Raw genomic sequence first — 20,317 nt, forward strand, 5'->3', positions numbered from 1 at the left:
TTTTTTTTTTTTTTTCGAAATAAAATTTGTAGACTTGTTATATCATTCATTTCAATTAACATATTACAACTTGATACAAAAGATAAAATGAGGAGCAATACAGACTGATATATTTGTTTGAGTTGATTAGAAAGGAAATAAAGATTATAGCAGTCGAAGAATCTATCTCACAATTGGGCGTTCAGCCATTTGAACACAAATTCCTGAGAGCATAATATTAAATAGGCGTCTGAACACAAATTCCTAAGAATAAAAACTAAATCGGCATTCGAATGCCCGACTACGAGGAACTTTAGTTTAGATATTTTTTATTAAGTATTTTTACTTAAAAAGATTCAAGCATGTTCGTTCATATTGCCAAGTCTAGTCGAGTTAGGGAGCCACCTATAAATAGATGTGATGCGCACATAAATAATTATCTTAGATTATTTAAATTAATTTGCAAGGTTGTCTCATTACTCATTGTTTGATTACCTACAAGCTTTAGAACCTTAGCCATCATCTAGAATCTTCCTTGCTGTCTTTCTCTTCATATGGTTGCGCCTCATGACCCTAAGGAATGACCATATTTCTTTTTTATCATTTTCCTATTGATTACCTCGATTTCCATCATTGTCACCTCCACCATTTTACCATAACCCTAGGCCAATCATCACCACGTCTCTTCGGCCTCCCCTTTCATCAATCCATTATGATAGATTCATTCTCCATCCCAAATCTATTTTAATCTCAAAATTATTCTACCATCAAACTGTTGGATCTTTGGTTCACTCTTAGCTTTGAAGATCCACATTAATCCTAACTTTTTCTACGTGAGTCGAAATTCAATTTCATCTTCGGATTTGAACTCGTAATGATCATGAGGTTAAGAAGGTGAACGCAAGTATCAAAACAAGCACTCAACATAGTGAAAACAGAGGAGATAGAGTAATAATTTAGAAGTAAGCCTCTTATCGGGCCAATCGGCAAAACTATAGGTAGAATCGCATGAGCTTTGAAAAGCTAAGCACCAACCAAGGAGGAAGCTTAGACAGGGATACATGCATACCAGTGATGGAGTCTAATAAATTTAATAAAATACTTGAAGATCTCATTTTGAGTAAACCTGTGAATCCAAGAACAAAACAAACAAATAAAGAAGAAGAAAGAAAAATAAGCTGGGAGCAGAAGAGAGCAAGGATCTACCTATTATATCCATAAAGATATTTTATTCTCATAAAAAGTAGCCCAAGATAGGAAGAGGCATGGCAAATCCTAATAACCAGCAAATTTGGAAGCTAGGCAAGGTGAGACGAGTTGAGGCACAACGAAGAAGGTAGTCAGGTGTAGGCAGGTCAAGACTAGGACTGATGACTAGTTTGAACAGGTAGAGAACGGGTTCGATGAGCAACGAGATTCACGACCCTTAATTCAAATCGTGGTGACATGGAGGCGGGATCGAGCGAGGACCACGACACTCAACCTAGGTAGCGATGACGGGCGACGGTAGAGCGGATGAGATAACAGATGTGACACGGGTGGTAACATGAGAGAAAGATGGGCTAATGATAGAAGAAAGAGGAGAGAGAGAGGAATAGAGAAACGGAGGAGAGAAGTAGCACCCGCTAAGGGGAGAAAAAATCCCCTCCCCTCCATCGCCGGTGGTTACGAGCGAAAACCCTCTTGACGAGGGAAAAAAGGCCAAACCCTAGTAGAACGCGCTACTAGCACTCGGCCTAGGCAGCACCGATGATAGCAATGCGAATTAGATAAAAGATGTGAATAAAGAAGAGAAAATTTCTTTATAATAAATAGACAAAAAACTAAATTATTGAAGATGGCCAGACAAAACTTTGATAAAATTCGTCATATATCTGTTATAATCGGATCGTACAGCTGCACATAAAGACCATATCCGGTCTGTCAGGTATACATGGTAATCGGATTCGGATACTAAAACCCGATTCTATTAACACCCTACTTATAGTTTCCGCGCCTGCGAAAGCAAGCGGCGGCTCGGATCCAATCCGAACCATCCGTCTCGTTTCCTCTCTCATCACAGTCCACACCCGCCCTCACATTTCAAACAACCCCATCTGAACCGCCCAATAACCATCGAACGGCCACAGTGAACCCTCACGATAACCATCAGTGAGACCCAAACGAACTATTCCACACACACGAAAAAACGAAAACGAAAAAGAAAAAGAAAAGAAAATTAGGAAACCGAAAAGAAAAGGACAGCAACAACAACAGCAGCAGCGCCCACCTTCTTCTTTCTTTCTTCCTCTGTCAACCGCCATCAACAACCACCGCCATCCCTTACTCCCCTCTTCCCCTTTCCCTAACCCCTCCAATAATGGGGGATTCCGAGGTAAGAATAATCTCATTGCCCCCTCTTTATCCGACTCTATTCTTCCGTTATCCGTCTCCTTATTCTACCCCCGGCTCTGTTCCTTTACTCTTCTAATGGCGTGGTCTCGTTTTGGGGTGAGTTTAGAAAATGGAGGCGCTCAAGAAGGCGTACGCGGAGATCATACTCAACACGGCGAAGGAGTCAGCGGCGCGGATTCTTGCGGCGGAGCGAAAGGCGCTCGGTTTCCAGCAGAGCCTCTTCGCCGCGAAGGAGGAGGCCGTCGCCACGCTGCTGCGAGTGAAGGCCGTCATGGACTCTAAGGTCGTCTTATTTGACCTCGGAAACCCTAGATTTTGATTCGTCTGGCTTTATCTTTGATCGTCGGTTTCCCTCAGTTCAATGCTTTTGGTGGTGATTTTGCTATAGGGGTTTCTTCTATCTCTTGATTCCGTTCGTCTGGGTCGATAATAGTTGGAATTGTTGGATAAGTTGGATGGATTCTTTAATTTTGATATGAATGGGGTTGCAGTAAAGAACATGAGGATTTGATAAAGGGGATTGCTTTTAATTTTGTGAAAAGCATTTTGTTTCTTGACTAAATCCCATTGGGACTACCCCAGTAACATTGATTCATCCGTCGATGTATGAGAGGAGGGATTTGTGGCTCAGAAGTATTCTAAAGTCTTATCTCCTCTCGTTTTTTGTTATTTATGAATGCAATTCGTAACCCTAAGAGCTATGGTGGTTTGATAGTTGTGAGCTTCTAGAGCATTAGCTTTCAAGCTTTCATCTTTATTTACGTAGACATTTTATCTCTTATTAAGGTTTCTTAGTATGATAGGTAATTATCCTATGTATCATGTGATATTGTTATATAGTTCATGATCGTAGAGTTGTACTACTGGAGTTTTCTACTGTCATCTGATCAATATTTATTGCTGTTTTCAGATGCTCGACTGCTACATAATTTGCATCTTTAAGATACTTCTAGATGCTCTTTAGAATTTTTTTTTTCCTTTTTCTTTTACCAGCTATGATGCCCAATTAGTAGTAAAACATAGTAGCTAATGCTTTAGTCTTTTTACTTAGATCTTTGTATGTGCCATTTGATCTTGCTGTTAGTTAGTGGCCCAGTTTTTATAAATATGATATACTTACTTGTGGTGACCATGGTGATTTTTCCTATTGTAAATTTAATTGTGTATATATGAGAGGGAATCATGCTTGCATCTATTATGTGTTTTTGGATGTTTGTATCTTTTTGTGCTTTTGCACTCTACCATATGTTAAAATCATGTTGCTTCTGTATTACTTACACTGGAAATCTATGGACTACTTATTTGGTAATCACTCTCTTTCTCTCTGCACAACCCCCCCCAGTCCCCTACACACACCTGGAGCTCCGCAACTTTTTATCACTGTAAAACATGGTTGAAATCCTTTTGTTGAACTCATCTGGGCTTTGTCCTTTTATGTTGGTTTTATGGGGACAAGTACTCTTCTATGGGAGCTTTCTTTTAGTACTTCTAAGAGTATTTTGATAAAGAGGAGCTGTTGCACATAAGAATTAAGACACCTCTAAAGCAATTTTTAATCTTTTCTTGCATAGGCTATTGCTGCTTGAAGTAGTCTGGAGATCATTTTGTTTTCCTCACTCTTTAGGGTTGTGTATTACGGACCTTGTTTCAGCTTTCTTTCTCTGGCTTGTTGCAAAGTGTATCATGCAAAGACGAGCTTCTTTAGGTAGTTTCAATGTCATATTTCTTACACTAATATAATTAGGAAAATTATTAAAAATACCTATGGTTTCAACTCTATTTCGAACTTCCGACACTTTTTTTACAAGAAATCCTTTGAAAGAAACTTATAATTAGAGGCTTATTAGTTTAAAAGTAAAAAAGAAAACAGGTGTGGCTAGACCTCCAGAAATGTTACATCAAAATGATACTCAAACACTCTTCATTCTTTGTATGTGAATCCTCTTTTAGAATCTCAGTTTTGAAAGGATTGTAGAATTTTTTTAGCATGCATCATATTTCAACTAATTTACCCATGTTGGCATGAAAATTTAGATAATCTCTAAAAGAGCAAATCAAACGAGTACCATCACCGGAAGTCCAAGAATATTCACAAGTGCAGGAATTTTATAAATGAATACCAATATTGGCAACAAGAATAGACATTTTGAATCTTTTGACATAGGATTTAAAATATATGTGTTCAATAAGATTCATGTAATCTCATTGTTCCTCAGAAGTTAGAATTCAACATGTTCTCTCAAGGTTAGATAATATTCTCTTCAATATCTCTGTTAGGTACTTAAGTTCATGACTTCATGTACAGTTTTCTGTTCACAAAATATACCTGATAAAATGAATTAGACACACAGTGACCTTGAGGTTCAGATGTAGAAAATTATTATTTGATGAGTTGATAAGGTAGTTATATCACAAGGTTCACCTGTACTAACATATCCATATGGCAGCTTCCATTTGTATTTTCAAACTGTATAGTCAAGCCTCATCAAGGAGAACCTATTCTGAATAATTTATCTACTCGTCTTCAAAGTTAATAGAAACTTTGGATGGCTCCAAATTCATTTTTGTTGTGCTTTGAGTGTGTTTGTGATATGTACAGTCTTCATGTATCAAATATAGAGGATAGACCAGGTTGAGAACAAATATAGAATCAGATTTGCTCAATCAATGTTTGGAAACTCTTTAGACCTTCAAATAGCATGTATGATTATATTTATAATGTGGCAAGATAATTAGTACCAGTAGTTGTAAGCAAGCATTTAAGTCAGCTTCTTCTTCGTCCCCTCTACATCTCTAAGGAATAAAGCAATTGCTAGGTGCTCCTTGGTATATTTTTCTGGTCAGAGTAAGCTGGTCAGGTAAATCCCATAGGAGTGTAGGGTGATTGGGTAGGTTGGTCAGGTCAACTTTACAATTTTTACGAAGTATCATTTGTGTTAGGATAAGATAATCCATTTAAGAAAAGAAGTTTCTAATCTTCAAATCTTTAATTCATGTCCAATATCCTTCTAAACCACAATTCTGATACTTCACTCTAAGAATGATGCTTGGCTGAGACATTTTTTGTATAGAAAGCACATTTGTAATTTTGTATATTGGGACCTTCAGTGCTGCCTCTTTAAAAGTAATTTACTTTTCTAACTGTAATTCTGATGAGTGAGGCTACCTCTTCAGATTTCCATTATCATTGAGTAACTTTTTATGAGGACTGAATTTGCTCAATTATTTTCATTGTGGAAATCTCCACAAAATATCATTATATCACTTTAGAGGATTTACATTGCCTAAAATGCTTCTATTAATATAAATGCTCTTGCTGAACAATGCTCATATTAATTGGCAGCTCAGTTTATAAGTAAGTCAAATCATATTCGATGAGAACTGTCCTAACAATTCTTAATTTGGAGGATTCTTCTTTGGAGTTATATTAGGATTTTTTTAATATATTTTTTGAATGGTCTATGTTGATAAAGTGAGCCTTTTCCATTAGTTTTGTAACGGGGTTCTACTTTTGCAAAAGAGAAGGGACTATTTGCAAGAAATAACCTTAATGTACCTTTTATCCCATCTTGTCTACTATAGTCTTGACTCTTGAGATCTGATTTTTACTTTCAAGTGTCTTAGCAGATAGTAACTACTACTCTTGAAGTATCATACATCTTCTCTTAGTAATAGAAGTGACGATTAAGTTTTTGGACCAAATTCTTTTTCTGGATGCTCCTCATGGTTTCTGCTGAGCCCGACCAGTATTTCTTTCCACCATTTTTCTGTATAATATAGCATACATCCTTTGTTCATGACTTCATGTTTGGTATATGATTTTCCTACTACTAAACATCATATCTTCAGGTTTTATTATATTGTTGAGGAAGTAATCAATGTGCATTCTTTCTTACTCCCTAGTATTTGCTTCTCAGAATACTACCTTTGTTATGTTACTTGTCCTTACTGTCATAGCTACTGCATAGTTCGTTTGGACAATCAAGAAACAAAGTAGTTTAAAATTTAACAGCTAGAACAGAGTATCATGCTGTTGATAATTTGATAACCCCCTACATTTAGATTGTCCATGGGAACTTTTAAATTGGTAATATCTAGTAGACTTCGTAAAGCAAGTGAATATTAGCTAGAGGTGATCATCAGCTGGGCCGGACCGAGTTATGCCTATGGTCGCCAACCCGCCCACTAGTCACTCAGGTCGGACTGAAATATTTCAGCCTGTTACTGCCCATTAGCTCGTAAAATATCGAGCATAGTGAGTCGGGTGTAGCAGCTCGGGCCTTTGGAGGCGAAGGTGGGTCAGCATGGCCCGCTTATCCCCAATCTATTGTGAGCTATAAACTAGAAATAGCTAATAGCTGTCATTGATTTGAACATTTCCCACCTAGGCTCTTGTTTACATTGTTTCATCTATTGTCTCTAATGGAGTTTCCCTTTAGCATGCTGCACTCCATGAATTGAACGTTAGACAAGTCAAATTAGTCATGCCGACAAGATAAACAACTCTTGATCACTGTCAACATTAGATCACTTTGCATTATTTTATGGTAAATTACACAATTTTATTGTCCAGTTGCTACTTGGGGAGGCAGCATAGGGAAGACTGCCTACTAGTCTGATTACTGGGGTGGGTTTATTAGATTGGTCAAGTGGACAAGAATCCAAGATGGAAGACATAATTTCTCCATAGGCCATGTGCAGGATTGATGTGCTGAACTATGGGTGGGCTAGTCAAGTAGAGCTTTCCGGTTGGGCCGAGCAGGCAAAGGTTTGACCCATATCGCCTGTTACTAAATTGGGCTAGGGCCAGAGCGGGCCTAAGTGAGGCTTGGGTTGGGCTTAAGCCCGGTTCTTTTTGGGTGGATTGGGGTCAGGTTTGGACGGGCCGGACCATTTGATCACCTCTAATTATCGGTCATGATAGATTGAACCAAGAGTCTTGGTTAATTTGTGAAACATTGGTATTTATCTGCTGATAATACAAGTATTATAGTGCAAGGAGTATTTAATATTTTCCAGATAATTACATCCTGATAAGTTGATTGCATGTTTTCTCGTCTAAAATGGATTTCATTTGGTTGAGCTCTTATTGGTGCTGGTTTAGTTTTTTTTTTACCTTTTATAGTGTGAAGTCACTATTTTGCCCCTTTTCTTTTGCATGAGATTGATGATTCACGAACTGTGATTGGCAGGTGATAATTTATGGCTCTAGGCTGGTACCACCAATGTGTCTTCTACACAAAATTTTCCTATAACACTCATAATTGCATGCCTAAACACATGCTATGCGTGCAAAATTTAATGTGCACACCAAGATTTCCTAAAACACTTATTACTTTACATGGACTAGCATTAAATCACACCATGTATGTATTCACACAACTCAAACCTTGATGGATGCTACACAAATCTTATATTGGTACTCAAGGACTTGACATTTCAGACAGTTCTTTTTGGTAGGATAATTGCCTCACCTCACCTATCCTGCTAAGTTTTTTTCTCTTTGGAGTTTTGAACTTTGTACAATGGAGTATTCTTTGGAAATAACAAAACACAGACATGCATCTATGCACATAACATCTGTCATACTTTATTTACTATGACTTGACTTTTGTTTGGAGCATGCCTAGTACTCTTTTAAAGGAAAGCATCACTTTTATGAGCTATGTAATTGTAACGGATTTGTTTCTATGGCCCTTTAACATAATGGCCACATCAGATGATGATACACGATTTCTGAAAACCTTGAAATTTATTCATGGATAAAAACATGTTCCGATAGTACCAAGCCACGATGGAGATGCACACTCATCTTCACACAAGCAGCTTGAAGTAAATGTACCTTCTTTTCTGTTCAAATATTTACTAACCCACACTCAACTCTTTGCATTGGCGACCCAATTTTATGCTAAACCCCTAATCTCCTATGAAACCGTTTCTTTTTCTTGGCAATAAGTTGTGAACTGTGAAGGATTGAAAATCACGCTGCTGCTTTGCTTCTGTACAGGTTAGAGAGGCAGGAATCCAATCTCTGGGTCACGTTAGAAGGATTCAGGAACTCGAAGTTCAGCTACTTAGAGCAGAGGATACTATAAGTTCTCTCAGGATGGAGTTGAATATAGCAAATACTAAACTGGAGCAAAGGAGGAAAAATCTAGCTGAGGAATTAATTGAAGAGCAGACTGCCACTTCTGATAAGGAGTATGAAGAGAACAACATTAGTGCTGATTCCAGGCCTTGCTTTTCCGTTGGACCTGAATATGCATCTGCTCCTGAGGTTACAAGCCCTACAGTGAATCAGAGGGTTGCAGACAATCACTGCTGCTTCACTGAACAGTCTAAAGAAATTGGATCTGTGAAGGACATTCCTTTGGAGAATGCATGTACTAATCCTGATCTAGCATCCATCATAATGAGAAGCAAAGAAGCTGAGCTTTATCGCAATGGCTGCACACAGCGTATTCGAGCATTTGAACAGAATCTTCTGACTGCCAAATTGCCTCCGGGGCAAAGTGATGACCAGTTTACAGACTTAAAGAGTCAGTTGCTCGATGGGAAGAATGAGACTGATCAAGAACCATGTGCTGCTGATTCCACAGCTGAAGAGGAAATTCAAACCAAAAGGCCGATCAAGACAAAAGACTTGGAGCAAGAAAGTAATGACTGTGGTGATGGCCAAGTAAAATTTTTTCGCCGGGTTTCTCCAAGGAAACTTAGAACAAGATCTAATCACGGGAAAAATTCCAAGTTTGCTACTTGTCATGACAAAGGACAATCTGATCAGAAAGCATCTGGTATCAATTTCTCTAAGATAACCATTGGAGAGAATATTGCTGAATCTGGTGAAACACTCTTGAGGGCGATCAATGAAAAGATCTTGCCTGATTGCAGTATAACTTCTGGAAGCTCAGAAAATTGTCGAGATATGCCTTCCAAAAAGAGTAATGCTGCGATTATGCAATGTTCTAGAGGAAGAGTAACCAGGCTTAGTCTTGCAAAGAAAAATCAGATGGATACAGAGGACAAAGCTATCAGAAATGTTGAGTCAATCATTGACAGTGTTGAAAATGGAGGTATGGCAACTTATTGTTGTTAAATACAATTTACCTTATTAATTGTTTAATTTGACTGAAATAGTAGAAAATAATGCAGATGATTTACTGCCAATGGAGGACTCGGAGCAGAAGTCGCCAAATAGTCTAGCAGAAGAAGATGTTTCCATCCACAAAGTGGATTCTGATAAAGCTGATGTTCCATTGAATGACTCTGAAATAAAAGAGGAAAATACTATTGAATCTAGTGGAACTTCTGGTCAAGCTGAAACTGTCAGATTTCTTAAATATACATTCCGAAGGAAGCGGAAAAGGGAATCTCCAGAAAACAACATTGGAACCATCGTCCCCGACAAAAAGAGCAATTCAAAGAGGTCAGCCGATAAACCAAACTCCCAAGTGAAGTCACAAAAAGCAAGCTTGACAACAGATTCGCCTCGAAGCAATAGGCGGCTGGTGCAGGTTGCTCGCCAGGTAGGTGAAGATTTGTCAAGTCGTTCAAAAAAGGGACGAAAACATTTTAGCTTCATCTTGTAACAGATATCTATATATGATATGGGCCTGATTGTCCCAATAAACAATAAAAATAGGATTCTTACAAACTTGTAGTTGATACATTCTTAACAAACTACTATGAGATTATTCCTAATTGTGTTGACCTATTAATCCCTGACTAAAGTTGTTTTCTTCCATGCAGCTCATTTCCTTATCTGCAAAGAGGTGGTAGTAGATGTGATAGTATCTACCAGTTCAACGAGAACATTTAGGAGAAACCATCGAAAGAAGGCAATTTGTTGTCTGGCAGCTGCTTAAATTATGACAAGCGTCACTCGGTCCAGTTAGAAGATCTGCCGGATAGACCGGGTAACCCAGGGTCGCTTACTTGTACCTTAGTGCAGAAATTAACAATGTGCACTTGGATATCAATCACCAGAGCTATTTATAGGTCACCGAAAGAAGGAAAAGACCTGCAGACGTGTTAGCTGAAGTTTTTATTGAATCATGGAGTTACTATTTGAGTATTTGTTTAAATTTTCCTTTTCTATGTTTATTGGCTTCCATGTTTCTGATGCGTCCTATCATATGATGTGCATCTTTCACTACTATTTATTAGAAATTACTAGTAGGCGTCTCATTATATTTGATGCAACTTTCTATTTATTGCAATATATAGCATATTTTCTGCAAAATTAGTTAATGTGATTGACATAAGGACAATGTATCTGAGAAGAAAACTGTCATTGGTGCTAAATTTTGAAGAAGCTCTGTTTGTAGAAAGTCAGCCAAATAGTCAGGATAAAAGTGATAGTTGGGACTAAAGGCCTAGTCGTTGATATAGTTTGTCTCAATTTCTTGTTTAATGCAACACAGTTCGGAATGCAGAACGAACGGACTATTCCTTCGAGAAAGTCATTCTGACTTTCAAATCATGCTTGGTAATATTATTCCACTTTACTGCTCAAGACTGGACAGAAAAAAGATCAGATTTATTTCTGTCAATGTCCATCCTTTGCTGCCCAAAAGGATATATACATACTGCAAATTCCCCTCAGGACACAAGGCATCGTTTAATTCAGAGAGACAAGAGACTTCTGCAAATCATTTCCAGTCTTTATTCCTTTGAGGAATAATATTGTTTGGGACAATGGCTACGGGGGGTGATAAAAGTAACATGATGAATAATTTTTACATTAAATTGAAGAAGATAAAAGAGATGCATAGTTCCTTGACAACACCAACCTTCCCAAATTAATGGTCAACAACGCACTGGTCTCTTGTAGGTTGGTGGCAGGGAGGGGCAGTTTTCGTTCATGTTTGCATAAGGCTCTACGGTGTTGTACTCTGGCAACTCCATTTGATACTCGCCAAGTATCTGACAGAAGGGAAGCTTACCGTCCTCTGAATTACACCAGTTTGGTAATCGTGTTTGATTATTCTCAAAAATCTTGAGCATATAAGCATCCCGAATCTATTAAAAGAGAATCAATATATAGCGTTAAGGTCAAGTAAACAAATAGGCTAGAGAAAATATAGACATATTTCAAATGGATATAAAAACATCAGCATGATTTAACTGAGTGGATGATGATTAAAGACAAAAAGAGAACATCTAAGACGAGGAAGAGAACTGTGATTTGATCCTTTACAGATGGTATATAAAACACGTACAACTAAGGAAATCCACAATGTGAGAGGTAACAGAAGAAATGGAGATTTTGGAAGTGCATAGAGTAGATTATGGTGACATAGAAGCTGTTGATGATAGATGCAACTGACTGCTGAAAAAGGACCTGTAAGAGCTAGCCAGCTAGCTAAGACAAGTACTGCAAAAAGAACTTTTGCACCAACATGACACAGATCCAATAGTTTGGTGGCCAGAAGAAACTTAATGATGACATGTAAACTATTCTAATATGATGACAGTCTGTATGACAAAATAAGAAAATATTTACAGAATAAAAGTAAGTTCAGGTATCAACTAAGAGAGCTTCACTGGAAACTTGTACTTACAGTGAATTCAGTAACCTGAATGGAATCAGAGAATGGATCAAATATTCCAGCTTCTTTGTACATTTCAAGAACAAACGCAACACAAGTTGTTGATTTACCATCACTATACACCCATTCATCTTTTTCAGGAATTGTGAGCAACTGATCAAAAGTCATACCGCTTTTTTCAGTCTCAGCAATGATCCCATGCAGGTCCAGATCCTGACAAAAAGCATTACCATAACCTTATTTCCATCTAGAGTCTAGAGAGATAAAAGAATATCATATCATTGACCAGACAAGACATACAATCAACTAGTGGATACAGGACATTCTAAAGTTCATGCAATCACTTCTAATTCACGAACAGTTTCCAGATGAATGTCATGATTATCTAAAAGTGGGATGACGCATGAAACCTTGGTGGCCATTTTCTACTACCAATAGCAATCTTCACATCCATACATCTTCAAATTCAACTCAACAGCTATTAGCAGATGAATTTAATATAATATAGACTATAACCGAGTTGAAATTCAAAATTATTTCAACAAAATAAAAACTGCAGGTGATTTTGAATTCAAAAACTCCAAGACAACATATTCACTTCAAGCATGCCTAACTTTCTCCCTCTGCTTGATTTCTGGCACATGAACTCTTAGTATGACAAGCTTTAGTATATTGTATAACTTCCATTTTCACTTCTTTAAATTAGATCTTGATGTTTTACATATATATTTAAACAACATAATCACCTGTCATACAGATGTCGAAGTTAATGTGAAACAAGGAAATGCGTCAAGTCTCATTTCTTTATCAAAGTATAAATTGATTTTGGAAAATGTCGATGTCATATATTGGTACTTTACTATCAGTAGTCATCCATAGCCTGCTTAGGGAACCACTATGGATTATTTCTACCATGTTTTATGTGTCTTCTTGCATTGGCATCATCCAATAATGACAACAGTACTGTTGAGCATAAAACATGGGACAGGATATAAGCCATAAAAGACTGTAAGAAGACCATAAAATGCTGTCAAGGCAATGAGAATGTATAGGATAATCAAGAAGAACAGGAGTTATGTGATGCTTTTGAAGTCTATTTTGTTCCAATATTCTCAGAAATAAGTAAATGTAAAACAAAGCTCAATTAGACAAAAAATGGAGCATGCCAAATCTCCTATCGTAAACCAACAGAACTTAAGTTCCATGCCAAATCTCCTACAGTAAATCAACAAAACAAGAGCACCCAAAGCTTTGATGCTGCAATTTAGTCCAATAGAGCATATAATCATAGTGAATTGAAGTGACTGAGCAGCAATATAGTAATAGAACTTCTGACTTCTGAGACCTACCATGATCGAATCCACAATCAAGAAGGATTAGTTATAGCAGTAACAACATACCTCGGTTCCAAGCCTTTTGTTAAGGGCTTCATTCCACATGTTAGCTGCATAAATGGGTTGCATCCTAGTCCACATAGACATAACAGACATTATCTGCAAAGTAATTAAGTAAACATGAGCGGAAGTGATATAAAATTATAAATAGAACCAAATCTGATTTTATTTTCGACAAATATAACAAAACCATGATCTATCTACAAAATGGCATCTACTCACAATATTTTCTCGCAAGATATATGAACAGGTCAACTTCCTATGAATGCATAAGATAGAAGTAAAGCAATACCACAAGTTAACCTTAGTTACAGACAGAAATAGTCTAAATCAACTAAAAGGGTAATGCAGAACAGGTATAATATACTAAGGAACTTAAATTTTGAGTATGCCAAGGTAAGTACCAAATTAGCATCAAGAGGTGGTGGATAATTGTCAGCTATTGTGTCAATCCAGCTAAATACCATGTTATGATAGCCATAGGGCTTTCCAGACATGCTCCGAGCATAAGCCCACGCAGCACTAGCATTAAACTTGGCACGTAAGTCAGGATGTAATGGCAGCAGAGCTATATGAGGATTGGAGTCATCTTCTAGAGCCAAATCCCACCATTCACTCCATGGAATTACCACTATAATTTCCTCTCCCTGCCAAAATTATAAAATAGTTAATACCGGAAGCAATATTGAATTGTACAAGTAACCTTATCAAGTGATGCATTGCAAAACCAATGTTATGTTATAATTTGTCAATAATCCTATTCATACTCAAACTGATATGCATATATAATGCAACAAAACGATCACATCAAGAGAAGAGATGAAAGATATGGATGCAAGAATGATTCCTAAGGATTTTTTGCAAGGTTAACAAGAACTAGGTATTTTTTTACTATCCCAATCAAGTCACATGAATCTTGGAAGTACCTTTTCATTTTCATGGCCTGATTCTCCAACCCAGAGATTCCCCATCTCATCCTTTAAGCAAACTGCTGTATGACCCGCAAATGCACCAGTAACCCATTTCTCTAAAGTCTCAAATCCACCCCAACGGCCACGAATCTTTGAAACTGCTAAAAAATCACCTGAGTGGACGTCCTCTGCTCTAATATTTGCACGCCAAGGCTCAGAAAGTCTCCTGAATGAAGCTCCCATATGATTTTCTAAAAAGGCTAAGTTGGCATTCTGACCCCATATAGTGTTTGAGAATAAAGGTAAAACATCAAGTAAAGAAAGCAAAGTTCCAAGCATCCCAGATGGCATAAGAAAAACAGAAACACCATGTTGTTTTACCTGATCATACAATGGAAAAAGTCAACAACGTGGAAATAAATTTTCTGAACTGATGCAGGATTTGTGAACTAGGAATCAGTACAGACATATTCAATTTCTGCTGGTTCCTCCCATGACTTTATATCTAATGTGTGTTCTTGGGCAGAGAAGTAGTAGTCCCATGTGATTCTGTATGGTGTTGCAAACACATAAAGATCCATACATGTCCAGCTGTGAGCTGCAGCAGTCTGAAGATAAAATAATATGATAAGAGCGGGAATTTTGAAGTATGAAATTTCAAGAAGGGAAAAAAAATCTGAAAAAAAAATAATCACCTTCCAATCAACAAACGAGCACAGTACCAGTAACAAGCTCGTAAGCAATCCGAATGATATAATTTAGAATATATTACATGCAAAAGATTCATTTGTAACATATGACTTCTTCAAAACTTAAAGCCGAAGAGAAAATGGAAGTACTTAACGAATGTTGAATATGACCGTCTCATTCATTCGGAGTTTGGACATATCATGAAGAACTTATAAGGAATGCTAGAAACAGGCAAAAGTTTTTACATGATAAAAAAGTGCCATGAATTACTGATGATGCATGTAAGCCTACAATGGCTACACATCTATGATAGATACCATAAATAAACTATCGTGTACGACATTAATGAATCATTAATAACATGGGATTCCAATGTTTACCATGCGATGATGGAATAAACTAAATGTCAATATCTTCATCGCTACATTCTTTTATGTCTGGAAATTACCAACTAGCTCAACAGTGTTCTTCTCTTTGGCAAGTAAAAAGATTTTGTTAACTAGCTCTAAAGTGTTAACATCTACCTTGAGACGAAGAACTCCTCCTCCGAGCTTGCTCCCCTGATCGCTCTCGGTGAACTCGAGCCTACCCTCGTTATTGGCGAAGCAGGCGCCCTTCCAGGAAACGGATCCACCGCCGGCGCCCACGGAGCCGACGAACAACGGGAGTAGATCGACGGCGCTGTGAAGATTGTTCATGACCGGCCAAGAGATCTGGCGGGGAAGGATTGGGAGCACGTCCTTCGCCCGGAAAGGGACCTTGAAGGCCGCGGCCGTCGAGTCCCAATGGCACCCTAACCCTAGGAGGAAGAAGAAAAGCCGAAGGTAGAGGAGGGCATGGCCGGGAGAGGAGGAGGCCATGGCCGGGAGAGGATAGCTGATCTCGTGATTTCTTGGTCTCTTTCTCTCTACTTCCCTGCGTCCTCTACCTTCTCTCCCTCGCGTTTGTTTGGTTGGTAGCCGTAGGCGGATTGGATCGGGTCGTAGATGGATCCGCAACCGCAACCGCAAGTGGTCGTAGTCTCGTAGATGAATAAACGAGGCTTTAGACCATCAAAACATTTATTAAACAATATATATATATATATATATATATATATATATATATATATACGTAGAAAATTTGGGCTATTCCACAAAATTATAATAAATATGCGCCAAAGACGAGCTAAAGAAAATCCGACAAAGGCGCAAAAATTTATTTCGAAAATATTCCAACTCGTTTACCCGCCAAAATAAACGCCTCCAATGCGATCATCTCAGATTTTTAACGGTCACCATTCGCTCCTCTATTTCTCACCCAAAAAGCACCAAAAAAATCTAGCAGCATTAGTATTAGTAATTACTCTTAATTTCTCTAAGAAAGATGTCTTCTCCTCCTCTTTCCTTCTCGCAACCGGGGCCTCGTCTTCGCGGCTACAGCAGGAAGGAGAAGTCATTAGGCCTCTTGTGCTCAAAGTAATATTGCTCTTGACGCGATCCGGGTTGCCCTTTTCTGTTGATTTTTTGGAATTTTTTCTGAATTTTTCGGTGCGATCTCGTAGTTTCGTGAGCTTATACAATAACGATGACGCGGACTCTGTGAACCTGGACGATGCGGCGGCGCGATTGGGCGTCGAGAGGCGGCGGATGTACGATATTGTCAACGTTCTCGAGAGCGTTGGGGTGAGTTCTTGATTTCTTGGTATAATTTATTTCCTTTTTCTCAATATAAGATGCGTTGGATATGAATCTTGTTAGATACTAGCGAGGAAGGGTAGGAAAAAGTACTCTTGGATCGGGGTTTCTGGGATCCCAAAGGCCTTAGAAGAACTTAAGGTTTGTGAATTATGGATCTTGTAGATATCTTACCCTAATAAGAGTTCAAATTTCCTTGACCTAATTTTTAACTTCATCTGGATCAGGAGGAGGCATTACGAAAGATTTCTGGTTCTTATACAGAAGATCCATCTATCAAAGTAGGTCAAGATTTATCTACTCTATCTTTTTCTTAAAAACAAAAGAAGAACAAAAATTCTTACGGTAATTGTGGTTATTATACAACTCTCTTAGGTTTCTGATGACGAAGAAGAGGAGACGTCAGTAGATGAGAGTGAAGATTTTGAAACTGAAAAGTTGAGCCGATTTGTTAATGCTTGTTCATCGAGCAATATCTTTATCTGGGAAACATATGGTACGTATACTTATTTCACTATTTCTAAATTCTTATTGAATGTATTTGCATTCAATTCCACTAGTAAAAGCAAGAAATGCTTCTTTGTTATTGCTCTGGCCTCCAGTTACGATCTAATTCTGCATCTTGAACGGCAGTTAGATACCAGAAGAAGAACTCACTTGGCCAACTGACCCAGGACTTTGTTAAACTCTTCCTTGCATCAGATGTAAGCTTACCTTGGCCACAACGTTTTGGATTGTCTTGGTTCTTTGTCATGGGGTTATTGATTATTGTGTTATACTTCCACCAGAGTAGGACAATTTCACTTGATGAGGCTGCAAAGATGATACTTAGGGATAGTGATGAGACAACTAATATGAGAAGTAGTGTCCCTTTCCATCACCTTCTATGTCCTTCTTTCTATATATCATTAACTGAGCTTATTTTTATCTTTTCAAGATAACAATGCAGCTAAAGTCCGGCGCTTATATGACATAGCAAATGTATTGTCTTCCTTGAATCTCATTGAGAAAGTAAGATTTCATCTATCTTATATGCAGCAAGAATGAAGATTAGTTATCTACATCAGTATGTAGTATTTACTATTCTGGTAATTTGGCTCATTGGAATTTGCAGATACAGCAATCAGATACAAGGAAACCAGCATTTAGATGGCTGGGCACCAAAGGGAAGCCGATGGTAGATAATGATGCGACAGTCACTACATTGCAAAGTAGAAAACAGCCAACAAAAAGAGCTTTTGGGACAGAGATCACCAATGTGGATTTGAAAAGTGGAAGATTAAATTCCTCAGTGGACAATAAAGCTAACAAGGTGCAGAGGTGTGACGATTTTAAACCATGTAAACTGACAGAAGTGAAGCAATTAAAGTGCTCCAAGGAGTGTTACGTTTTTGGGCCATTTCAGCCAGTTGGGAGAACAAAAGGAGGTAATGATGGGCATAAACTTGGAGAAAGAGATCAGGAATGTGTCAACTTTGCCTCCCCGGTCTGCTCCCAGTATCACAACGAAGGTTAGATTAAGAGTCCCTTGATCCTGGCTTTAATTTCTGGTCAATATCATAGAGTGTGACATGTTTCTGACTAGTTTATTCAATTAAATACCAACACAATGATCATCTTTGAAAATTAAATAAGCTGCTCTTTATCTATGATGTTAATATATTTAGAGGTGTTACGAATTAAACTATCTCTGATCTGTTAATGTTAAGCTATGCTTTGCAATCCATTGTTTGAAGCTGCTCATCCTTATCTATGGTGTTAATACATTTGGAGTTGTTAAGAATATCTCTGATCTGTTAATGTTCCGCTATGCTTTGCAATCCACTCTTTAAATAAGTAGTTATCCCTTTTATCGTCCTAACCAATTAATTTTGGAGCTCAAGTTTAGCTAGGAATTCTCTTTTCATCTTGAAATTTAAATTCAAAGAAATGATGTGAACATCTATTTATTTGAAACATTTTTATGCTGAGTAGCTGAAGTATAAAAGGTACAAAGGCATGCCTCAGCTTTGCAGTTGTTTTGCACCTATATTCACATAAGAGCTTTACCTTTCTATCCTATTTTCCACTTAAACCTTTCGCAGTGATTCTAAATAGGAGAAGATAGGTTGTTTGAAATCATATGCCAATTATAAGTAACTCATGCTCATACAAATCCCTCGTTGACTGATAACCTTTCTTTGCTCTCTCTCTCTCTCTCTCTCTCTCTCTATATATATATATATATATATATGGCAACTCCAATGAACTTGAAAACTTGATTTGGAAGTCACATTTGCCTAATAATTTGTCACCTTCTCTTATGCAGCACTGAGTGAGCTTTTTGCTCATTACCTGGAGGCATGGAAGTCTTGGTACCTTGATATTGCTCAAGGAAGCAGCGCAGTGCAACTGCCTTTCACCAAGTCTGTCATCAACGAACTTTTGTAGAGCAACCTTCTCTTCACCTTGTCTCCAAAAATCGGTACATATATAGCACAGTTCTTTGTAAAAGAATTTCCACAGGATTACTTCTGGCTTGCTAGTTGTTCCTAGTGTTCATTCAAGAGGAGATTGTACAAATGACACAATTCATTATCTATCTGCTTCTTGGCATAGCACAACTGATTGAAGCCTCAGAAAATTTTATAGTGGAAATAAATTGAACAATGGAAAAATAGGAGATAAGCTACCATTGCTCAGTGAGAAGTATAACAGATGATACTGTAATTACCTTATCATTGTTAATCCAGTGTACCCCACCCTTTCTTTGAACTTTGTCTATGAATGCCATTTGATGAGTAAGATCGAACAAGGGAGAGGGACATGGAAAGGATGAAGTAATGAAAGAGGAAGTCATTGCTAGTAGTAATGACTTGTCACGATCCATTGGTTCATATATCCATTGCTCTGTACACAATTTTAGTACATTTAAATGTAAGCAAATATGACATCTAGCCTACAGTGTCCCTGCATTGTTCCTCCTGAAAAAAATAAAATAAAAAATCCTTGTGTTCTTAGAGGAAGATTCTTAATCTGAGACATAATCAGTCTTGTTGGCAGTACTGGCACTGTTTCTATCATTTTCTATGTACTACTCTGTCTGGTTTTAATGGTTACATTCCAACATGCAATATATAGGCATTTGAGCTGATATACCGGTTCATTGCCATTTATTCGTTTTAGTACTTGATCAAATGATTGCACATCAGCGAAAAACCATCTTTTATTTCTTTCTAGGAAACATTGTTCGGAAAAGAAAGACTTATTGTAAGTTATTATTATAAAAAAATTGAGTCAAAATCCAGTCCTGACTCCGCTTTGGACTTGGCCCAACCTAATCTAAAAATCTATTGAGTTGCGCTCAAGTTAATTCTTGTCCAAGCTCGACCTCGCCTGAGTCTGTAGCCTTCGACCCATCTATTAGAGCCTGTAGATAATGGCAAGTCTATCGAGTCTTAAGCTCTTAGCTCCTTTGCTTGTAATTAGCCTCAATCATATTTGTTGGATTTAATTTTTAAAAAATTTCATTTAATTTCTTAAATTATTTATTTTCATCTCTTTAGAAGTTATGTTGTAGAAAACTTAAACTTAAAATATGTGTAATTAAAACTGTCAAATATGCGTAATCGATATATTGATGCCGATTCGATATTTACACGACGGCACCGGGCCTTGACCTAGAGTTTTGGACCAAGGGCCAAGGCTCAACCCAAGCTCGATTGAGGCCAACATGGCTAGCG

General features: G+C 37.7%; 3 protein-coding genes across 4 annotated transcripts; 2 read left to right on the top strand and 1 right to left on the bottom strand.

The window, feature by feature from the left end:
- The first annotated feature begins 2,161 nt into the window (after nt 1-2,161).
- On the top strand, nt 2,162-10,563 carry LOC140794196 (uncharacterized). Of its 2 annotated transcripts, none has more exons than XM_073146123.1 (5): nt 2,162-2,353; nt 2,480-2,656; nt 8,381-9,446; nt 9,526-9,899; nt 10,123-10,563. In XM_073146123.1, the coding sequence occupies exons 1-5, from the start codon at nt 2,339-2,341 to the stop codon at nt 10,150-10,152; spliced, it is 1,662 nt and encodes a 553-aa protein (XP_073002224.1). In that variant the 5' UTR covers nt 2,162-2,338; the 3' UTR covers nt 10,153-10,563. The 2 variants fall into 2 exon arrangements, with proteins under 2 accessions (XP_073002224.1, XP_073002215.1); XM_073146114.1 differs by having other exon boundaries at nt 2,229-2,353; nt 2,480-2,659.
- A 452-nt stretch (nt 10,564-11,015) lies between these two features.
- Nucleotides 11,016-15,915, bottom strand: LOC140794211 (uncharacterized). Its single transcript, XM_073146134.1, has 7 exons — nt 15,444-15,915; nt 14,697-14,837; nt 14,245-14,610; nt 13,723-13,965; nt 13,325-13,417; nt 11,937-12,137; nt 11,016-11,394 (listed from the first exon to the last, which is right to left on the bottom strand). The coding sequence occupies exons 1-7, from the start codon at nt 15,777-15,779 to the stop codon at nt 11,182-11,184; spliced, it is 1,593 nt and encodes a 530-aa protein (XP_073002235.1). The 5' UTR covers nt 15,780-15,915; the 3' UTR covers nt 11,016-11,181.
- Nucleotides 15,916-16,240: 325 nt separating this feature from the next.
- LOC140798166 (E2F transcription factor-like E2FF) lies at nt 16,241-19,345 on the top strand. Its single transcript, XM_073151931.1, has 10 exons — nt 16,241-16,376; nt 16,463-16,583; nt 16,659-16,736; nt 16,823-16,876; nt 16,971-17,091; nt 17,229-17,299; nt 17,384-17,456; nt 17,533-17,606; nt 17,710-18,106; nt 18,904-19,345. The coding sequence occupies exons 1-10, from the start codon at nt 16,285-16,287 to the stop codon at nt 19,023-19,025; spliced, it is 1,203 nt and encodes a 400-aa protein (XP_073008032.1). The 5' UTR covers nt 16,241-16,284; the 3' UTR covers nt 19,026-19,345.
- The last annotated feature ends 972 nt before the right edge of the window (nt 19,346-20,317 follow it).

The sequence above is a fragment of the Typha latifolia genome, chromosome 1 (genome assembly GCF_019914945.1).
Source record: "Typha latifolia isolate L0001 chromosome 1, TyphaL0001v2, whole genome shotgun sequence".
Taxonomy (NCBI): domain Eukaryota; kingdom Viridiplantae; phylum Streptophyta; class Magnoliopsida; order Poales; family Typhaceae; genus Typha; species Typha latifolia.

Excerpts from the sequence above, each read along its gene's own strand:
- LOC140798166 (XM_073151931.1), top strand. The coding sequence starts at position 16,285 with ATGTCTTCTCCTCCTCTTTCCTTCTCGCAACCGGGGCCTCGTCTTCGC. Across the intron at positions 16,737-16,822 it reads AGGCCTTAGAAGAACTTAAG|GAGGAGGCATTACGAAAGAT; the intron begins GTTTGTGAATTA and ends CATCTGGATCAG. Across the intron at positions 17,457-17,532 it reads TGAGACAACTAATATGAGAA|ATAACAATGCAGCTAAAGTC; the intron begins GTAGTGTCCCTT and ends TATCTTTTCAAG.
- LOC140794196 (XM_073146114.1), top strand. Across the intron at positions 2,660-8,380 it reads CCGTCATGGACTCTAAGGTC|GTTAGAGAGGCAGGAATCCA; the intron begins GTCTTATTTGAC and ends GCTTCTGTACAG. Across the intron at positions 9,900-10,122 it reads TGGTGCAGGTTGCTCGCCAG|CTCATTTCCTTATCTGCAAA; the intron begins GTAGGTGAAGAT and ends TCTTCCATGCAG.
- LOC140794211 (XM_073146134.1), bottom strand. The coding sequence starts at position 15,779 with ATGGCCTCCTCCTCTCCCGGCCATGCCCTCCTCTACCTTCGGCTTTTC. Across the intron at positions 14,838-15,443 it reads GAGGAGTTCTTCGTCTCAAG|ACTGCTGCAGCTCACAGCTG; the intron begins GTAGATGTTAAC and ends TTTTATCTTCAG. Across the intron at positions 13,418-13,722 it reads CACCTCTTGATGCTAATTTG|ATAATGTCTGTTATGTCTAT; the intron begins GTACTTACCTTG and ends ATTACTTTGCAG.